The 8738-nt window shown below is 34.6% G+C and overlaps 1 protein-coding gene across 3 annotated transcripts; it reads left to right on the top strand.

The window, feature by feature from the left end:
• Window positions 1–7030: 7030 nt before the first annotated feature.
• On the top strand, window positions 7031–8482 carry LOC127744428 (peptidyl-prolyl cis-trans isomerase CYP21-4-like). 3 transcript variants are annotated; one of them, XR_008005418.1, is made up of 4 exons: window positions 7031–7215; window positions 7328–7505; window positions 8052–8313; window positions 8407–8466. XR_008005418.1 is itself a non-coding variant. In XM_052256591.1 (3 exons), the coding sequence occupies exons 1-3, from the start codon at window positions 7098–7100 to the stop codon at window positions 8058–8060; spliced, it is 267 nt and encodes an 88-aa protein (XP_052112551.1). In that variant the 5' UTR covers window positions 7031–7097; the 3' UTR covers window positions 8061–8482. The 3 variants fall into 3 exon arrangements, 1 of the variants encoding a protein (XP_052112551.1); XR_008005417.1 differs by having other exon boundaries at window positions 8052–8482; XM_052256591.1 differs by having other exon boundaries at window positions 7031–7177; window positions 8052–8482.
• Window positions 8483–8738: the final 256 nt, after the last annotated feature.

The raw sequence follows: 8738 nt of genomic DNA, 5'->3' as shown, positions 1-8738 counted from the left end.
TGATGGTGGGTTGAGATTAGGGGGTTATGAAGATTGGTTGGATGGGTGTTGGTAATGTCTTTGTGGTGTGTTCTGATGAGTTACATGGTTGTTGGAGTTGAGGTTGTGGCATCTCTGATCTTGCCCTTGATCTTGTTGATTTCCCCATCCAAAGTTGGGGTGATTTCTCCATCCAGAGTTGTAAGTTTTGGAGTATGGATCAAGGCTTTGTCTAGGTGAGTTTCCAACACAGTTGGCTTGCTCCCAGTCACCTTCTTCTCCTATATTTGATCCTTCTTGAGCTGGTGATAAAGTGATAGCTACTGCAATTTGGTTCTCCTCCACCTTCTTGGTAAGATCTGCTAGCTGCTTGGTGATCATCTTGTTTTGAGCTAGTAAGGCATCCATGTGGTTCAGCTCCATGACTCCTCTGGTGTTACTTCTTTCGGATGCATAGAAGTAGTCATTTTCAGCAACTATTTCAATGACATCTATGGCTTCTTCAATGCCATCTCCTTGTTAGGTCCTTGAACCTTTCCCAAGCTTCATAAAGTGTCTCCCCATCTTGCTGTCTGAACGTCTGCACTTCAGTTCTCAGCCTATTGATCTTTTGAGGGTGGTAAAACCTTGCCAAAAACTTGTTCACTACCTCTTCCCAATTAGTCAAGCTCTCCTTTGGAAAGGATTCAAGCCACTTGGATGCCTTGTCCCTAAGTGAAAAGGGGAACAAGAGCAACCTATAGACATTGGGATAGACTCCATTGGACTTCACTGTGTCACAAATCCTCAAGAAGGTGGTCAAGTGTTGGTTAGGGTTTTCTTGAGCACCTCCTCCAAATGAGCAATTATTTTGCACCAAAGTAATGAGCTGGGGTTTTAGCTCGAAATTGTTGGCATGTATGGTGGGTTTCTGAATGCTGCTCCCACAATTTCCAGGATTAGGATTGATATAGGATCCTAAGACCCTCCTTTCTTGCCCAGCACCGTTGGCATGGCCTTGATTATGAGCCTCCTCTTCATGGTTGTTCTCCAAATTCTCTTCCATGTTGGGTTCAAAATACTCTTCCTTTGCTTCCTCGGCACCAATAATCCTTTTTCCTCTTGTTTCCCTTCGTTGTCTCCAAAGGGTTCTTTCAGGTTCTGAATCAAAGGATGTTGAAGCTCCTTCTCTTCTCCCTATCATACAACAGATTACACAGCAGGAGATGAAATGCTGAAACTAGTTTTGTTAGAATAATTGTTAGAGTGTGTGATGCAAATTATCAAACAGTTAGTGGGTTAGTGAGCAGAATTATAATAAACAAAGAAATGAAGAACGAAACAAAACTAAGAGGGTGCAGGGGTGAGGAAGAAATCAAAACAACTAACAGAAATTGACTGAATAAACTAAATAAAAAGGAAAAATGCTCAATCTAGTTATCTTCAAACTTAATCATTGTTGATTCAAAATCAATCCCCGGCAACGGCGCCATAAACTTGATGCGTGGAAACTTGTCTCTCAACAAATTTCCCTTCGGCAAGTATACTGAATTGTCGTCAAGTATAACTCACAGTAGAGTGAGGTCGAATCCCACAGGGATTGATTGGTTAAGCAATTTTAGTTAGAAGAATGTGCTAGTTGAGCTGAGCAGAAATTGGATTTGGAATTGGCAGAAAATTAAATGACTAGAAAGTAAATAGCAAAAATTAAAGTGCAGAATCTCAAATGGGGAGTTGGGGTAATAAGCATGAAATTAAATGGCAGAAAGTAAAGAGAATGGGTAAGATAAGATATGGGGAAATCATTGGGTTCAGGAGATGTTGCATTCTCCGGATCAAGTTCATTCTCATCTCTTCCTCAATCAATGCATTCATTGATCTAATTGTTAAAGCTTAGAGAGATTGGATTGCCAAGGAATTGGGATCCAATCACTTAAGATTGCCAAGGAAATCCAAGCAATTAAAGTGCATCAAATCTCTAGCCAAAGTCATGAGATTATGCATCATCAAGTTATCATGCAATTCTAGCAGAAATCTCATGAAATCATGCAAAATTTACAATAGTTTCTTGAATCAATGTGTAAGTGTATTTTCACCCAAAACTTGCCTTATTCACTAAGAAAATGCATGAAACTACCCTAAAACAGTAAAGAAAAGGTCAGTGAAACTGGCCTAGATGCCCTGGCATCACACACCCAATTTGATGCTTTTGGCATAGAGGCCCAACGTGCCATGCTATACACACGCTAGTGGCAAACCCGAAAGGGTTAGTCGCGCCACATGCAGGTGGTTGCATACGCAACCCCTCAAATTCGCTGATTTCGTACGCATGCATATTGCTCGCCGATGTGAGATACCAAATCCGAAAGGGTTGGTCGCGTCGTCTGCGAGTGGTTGCAATATGCATAACGTTCTCATTTTAAAACATTTTTCATCCGTTCTTCAAACGGCATAAGCATCACTGACCTAGTTTTGATATGAAAAAATTTTGAAAAAAATTGGAGATCCAGAATCCCAGTTATAGCTCGCCGAAGTTTGACAAAAAATCTTATTTTCACAAAATCTTGCAAACCTCTATTTTCAAAAAACATAACTCATTAACCATATTCACACAATGATACCCTACACCAAAAACATACCAAAACACAGCCAACAGAGCTCCACACTCTACCACCACGAATCATGCCTCATTTTTTAATACATATCATTCCAAAATTTTTAATTATACCAACACAATCATTAACATTCATATATCCACATTCAATATTCTCATTTAACATCATTAAAATCATCATTCATAAATCCTTTCACCACATCAACTACATTCATTTCATAAAACCATTGAATCTACCATGCCTCATCAATTTCACGTACATTGTCAACTAAAACTATCAATCAAGCTCCAATAGTCATAATTTAGCTTATCTTAGGTCGTCTAGCCTAAGTTTTTACAAGACATTATATATTAAATACGAGAAACCAAAACCATGCATTGGCCGATTTCCTCTTATAACCTAAGAACAACCCCACTAGGCAAGCTTACGAGTTTCAACACCTAAAGTCAGTCTCCATAGTTCTACCAAGCATCCAACATTCATAATTAAGCTCCAATTCACATACATACACCACGTATTTCAAATCATTTCATCCATACATACACACTTAATACCTAAAATACAATTAACCAAGGGTTTTACTAAGGTTTGAAGATTCTTACCATGTATGTGCCTCAATTAAGCAAAGACCCAATAATTCCTCAAAGCAATTTGATACTGAAACATCAAATTAACCAAAAATTTCAACACCCAAAACCATATAATTTTCAAATTGGGGAAGAGAAAATAGAAAATGGGAATGTGGCTTCCTTACTTAATTTTTTAATGGGCTTTGTAGAGCTCGTCATTGTGGACGCATGGTCGCAAATGGTACCGCGATCGGAGCTCGAAGCGAGAAGTTATGGAAGATTGAATCAAAACCAAGGGTTTGATGAACTTGATGTGTTCTTCCCCCTTTGCTGAAGTGTTTCAGTGTGTTTGCATGCAAGGGGAGGAGAATGAGCTGAAGCTCATTAAGTTTGATGTGTTGGTTGAGCTTGGTTTGACCGGCTTGACCCAATCTTGCGCCAGATTGTTAAAAATTAGTGTCAAAATTCTTATTTTTATTAGATATATCTCATAAAACTATAAAATTCATGTTTCTAATTTTTCATTAAAAATTAATTTATTGACTAATTATTCGTTAATTTTACGGAGTTTATACTGACAATGTTAGCGGTAGTGGAAGCTCGTGCGACGAAGAATTAGAGAAGAATTATCTATCGGCAATAAGTTTAAAATCAAAACTTTTATTTTATCAACAGAATTATCGACAGATCTTATAATTTATCAGTAATTTTTCGAAAAAATTTTTAATTTTTTTATCGAAAGAAAATTTGTCAAAAACCTGTCGATATTTTCGACAGTAAAATTCTATCTTAAAAATCCGTCTATAATTTCTTATTTTCTTATAGCATTTATGCATGTATCCTGAGTACTATATACTCGATTTAAGTTTTACATCATATTCCGAATGCATCTAAAATATATAATATTTTTGTTGTGTCGTATCCTAATTACTGCATCTCTGTAATATTTATTTTACGTGAGATTTTGTATTCAAAATGTGTAAAATTAGTATATCAATAAATATTTTACATATAAATTTTAATAAATATTATATTTAATTAATTTAAATAAAATAATCCGTATGGTTATTCACCTTTCTCTACCCCTCTCGCCCACCTTCTCCGACACGCATATTTCATGCGTGTATATAATTCAAATCTAGACAATGGAAGAGATGGCTTTAAAGGTATAAGAATCTAAGAAAAAGAAAAAGAAACGGAGAAAAGAAACCACCAAATCACATTCTGTCTAATTAGTGGCCTGATATAACCACCAAAAACTGCCCTTTTCTTAGTTTATTTTTTTTTATTAGGATTTGCTTTGTTCATTTTGTTTATGTGTCTGTTTATTGTTGGCCCCATAAAACGTGCGGAATCTCGCTCCTAGTTCTATGTAGGAATAACAAAAGTACAGTATCTATTCAGTTTCTTTTTTTCTTTTTTAAATATGATATATCAAACAATTTAATTCTATAAAAAAAATAAAAAATACATACATGCGTGATTAGTTATGGGGAGACCATGTTTTAGGAAAGTTTTATTAAATAAAAATTAGAACGATTTATTTTGTAGGTAGTACAAACTACAGCTAAAGAAGAATGTCCACGTTTCACAATATGAGAAGCTACATATCCATTTCATAGTGTGTAAGATTATATGATGAGTTAGGTTCAATGATTAGTGGCATGACAACAATATTTCAAAAGAGCTGCAAAGACTTTCAATTGTGAAAGAGAATCTTCTTTACAGAAAATAAAAAATAAAAAAGATATACAAGATCATGAGGTTTGAGAGAAAGGATGTGCACTTGAGAGGCCGAAAGGAATTAGGAAAAAGGAGTAGGAAGGTAGGTTATGATAAAAAATTAAAAATAGCGAAGCATAAAATAATGGTTACGTTGTTGTTGATAATGACAATGATTGTGTGGAGGAAAAACCATCCAGAACCTCATCACAAGGGAATTAAAGAAAGTGACAAAAGATAAAAGAAAAAATAAAAATAAAAGTAAATCAATCAGGAAGCTAAGGTTTTATCGGGAATATTTTCATATATAAAATTCAAATAAAACAAAATTAGAGATCTCCCAAAGCAAATTTGGTTTCATTCGTGTCCTCTTTTAATATATGTAAATCATTATTTATTAAAACCACGATTTTGGAAAAAGCTTCATAAAGCATAAATTTTTCAATCATAAATCATGGAATATATCAATAATTTTTTATCGTAAATCGTGGATGTGAACCACAAATTATGAAACAGGTTTGCTGATTGTAAATCAGGAATAAGAACCAGGGTTTATATATACGAATCCCTCGATAAATTGTAGATATAAACTACGAATTTGATTAAAAAAATGGCCAGTGAGAAGAGCTTATATTGTTAAATGATTTTGTTCAAGTAGCCAGCACTATGGATTAGGGCGTTCGCGATGCAGTTTAAATTGGTTTTGAGTCAAAAATTTATTCGATTTGAATATTAATTTTATTTGTAGTATCATTTGGATTGGATGTTTTTTCTTAAAAATTTCAATCTAATTCGATATGATTTCAAGCGAGTTGAATTGGATTGGATTTGCGATTTTATAAATTAAAAAAAAATTAAATATACTTAATAAGTCTCACCATTAAATTTTAAATAACCAACAATGACATAACAAATCTTAGCAATATCTTAAAAAACCAACAATAACATAATAATAAAAATGAAATTATAGGTTAGTTAAAATAAATAAATAAATCTCATTTGAAACATAAAATATTTATTAAATAATAGTAATACATGAATAATATAAAAATATATAACAAATTAAACATATTATAAGTAAAATTGTAAATATAACAGTAAAATAATAATATTATAACACATTGTGCAGTTTGGATTGGGTTAGATCGATTTTGAGAAGTATATTCGAAATCCGATCTGATCCATGCGTTTTGTAAAAAATGGAATCCAATCAAATCCAAATTAGTGCGGTTTTAATAAGATTTCAGTTTGTATTGTATTGGACCAGATGAGCATACTATAAGAAGAAAAGGGCTGTTGGCACACTTTTTTCTTGCCACGCTTTAAAAGCATAGCCAAAAGTGGTCAATAGCCATGCTTTTTTGAGGGATTATTGATTTGGCCACATTTTTTTAAGATGCTTCAAAAACGTGGCCATAAAGAGAAACCGGCACACTTTTATGTGGGTGACAACTCTTAGTGATTTGGCCACACTTTTTTTATGCCACGCTTCAAAAGCGTGGCCATAAAGAGAGCAACAGGCACGCTTTTAAAGTGAGCCAATAAAGTTACGTTACCATGACATTTTTAAAGCGTGCCAAAAGGTATGTAAAACTTTGGAAAGCAAAAGCACTTCATTAAGTAAAAACAAACGCATACACGCACTTAACATTTTTCATCAAACACATAAACTACTTCAACCAAAGCTTCTTTATCGCATAACTCGAATCCTAACCAAAAACTTCTTCATCGCGCCTCCAACCCTAACCCAAGAGCTTCATCGTGCTTCCGTCGAGCTTGGCTACCGTCTTCTTCATCTTCCTCATCTCTTCCTCATGACCCAAACCTAGAAAGCTCTAAGCCTCCATCTCTTCTCTCTTCTTCAAGTTGTGTTGTCACTGCCGTCCTAGTGTCGTTATTCCATCACCGCCTTCGAACCCTAAGCACAATCTCGGGATCTTCTCCTCCTCTACTCTCTCACACTTCCTTTGATTACACAACACACCAGCCTATATCTATTCCTATCTTCTCAAATTTTAGATCAGAGGTTCGCATCTAATGCTTTTCATTTTTTATTTTTTCTAGCTTTTATTTTGCTTGCTACGTTATTGGTTGCTCATTATTCAATGGATTCGATTCGTTGATGCGGAAAAGAAGGCAGCGACAGCGGGTAAGAGAGGTGGCAAGGTGGATACATCATTGAAGGCAATGATATCAGCTTCAGCCTCATAGAAGGCACCCGACCAACTCGCCAATGGTGTCGGAGAAATTGAAATATCGGATTGAACCTTTACCGGTGTCCTCTGCTCACATCCCTTTTCCAGGGATGTTAGGGTCAGTAACACTTCGGATGATGTTGAATTGAATTGAATGTAATGTTTAGGGTTTTTCTTATTCTTTTTCCATTTGGCTTTAGCTATTTAAAGTTTTTGGTAACCAGTGGCATTATGCGTTTAATTAATAGATATTGTAATAATTACGTAGTGTGAAACATGAAGCATTCATGCTTGGAACTTCCAAGGGCAAGCACACCAACAAAGGATTTGATCTTTTCAATTCCACTGCACCAATACTAGATCTAAATGAGAAGCTTATTGTGGTTGGGCGAGTCATCAAGGGAGAGGATGTTGTTCAAGTAACTGAATTTGCATCTCATTGTTATGTATGTCTCCTTTTTGTTGATTCTTATCCTTTCCCATTGACTTAAGGTTTTCTGCACATATTATCATGTCAAGGAAGTTAATGATTATCGTTTTTATTGCTAAATTTAAACAAATAATCAGCTTCAAATGTGTTGTTCACTACATATATTTGTTTTAAAATTTCATTTCATCTCCATCTGTATAGATAAGTTAATATTCTAACTTGATGTTGTATTTGGAATGAAATTCCCTCGAAGCAATTTCAATATTAGTTATTTCACTTATAATATTTCTTATTTCTGAGAAATAATGAATTAATACTAGCAACCTGTGTAAAATCGACCACTGGTTTCATTATTAAGCTTCATATTCATTGTTACATTACCCTGTGACAGAAAGTTGAAGAAGTGGATACAGTTAAACATTACAAACATAAATTCTCTATTGAGATACTTAATGTCACTCTTAAATAGAACATTTGAAGGCTGATTAATAGATGAGGAGCATAATGATGTCTCATATTCACACTGATTAACTGGTTTTGATATGGTTAAATGTTTTTATAGGGACGGTGAACATTGTGGATTTCACCTGGGGCTTCATCAATCAAGTGTTTTAAGCCTTAATGTTGTTTTTTGCCATTGCATGTGTAGTTGTCAACAAAGGGATTATACAATAGCCACTGACAACCGAGTCCACAGTGAAGAAGATTGAAGACAACAACACTTTGGTTTTCATTGTAGACATGCATGCTAATAAGAAGAAGATCAAGGATGCAGTGAAGAAAATGCATGACATCTAAGCCAAGAAAGTGAACACTTTGATCAGGTGAGCATTTATGCAGTCATTGGTAAATTGAAATTTGTTTATAATCGAATCACCTATCTTCATATAAATTTATGTGTATTACTTTCTTGTAAGCCTGATGGAACACCCCATTGTGATTCCTTAGATATAGCAAACAAGATTGGAATCATCCAAGGTGTTTCCTAGCTTTACCCAGGTTACTTTTATTTAGATATTAGTCTGTCTTATGGTGGTAATTGATTGATACTATTGAAACAAGACCGAGTTCTAATTTTGTAGCTTTTTATTTGGTGTATTTTGTCTCAGTTTGAATTAATCTTGGACCATTGGAAGAGCTTTCAAACTTATACAAAGCAGATATACTTCTATGTGAATCAGGAGTAGGTAATTTTCTTTAACAAGATTGCTTGTAATATATGATATTTCACATATAAATTTCATCAACT

The sequence above is a fragment of the Arachis duranensis genome, unplaced genomic scaffold, assembly GCF_000817695.3.
Source record: "Arachis duranensis cultivar V14167 unplaced genomic scaffold, aradu.V14167.gnm2.J7QH unplaced_Scaffold_354584, whole genome shotgun sequence".
NCBI lineage: Eukaryota > Viridiplantae > Streptophyta > Magnoliopsida > Fabales > Fabaceae > Arachis > Arachis duranensis.
This window is presented reverse-complemented; position numbering and strand designations above follow the sequence as displayed.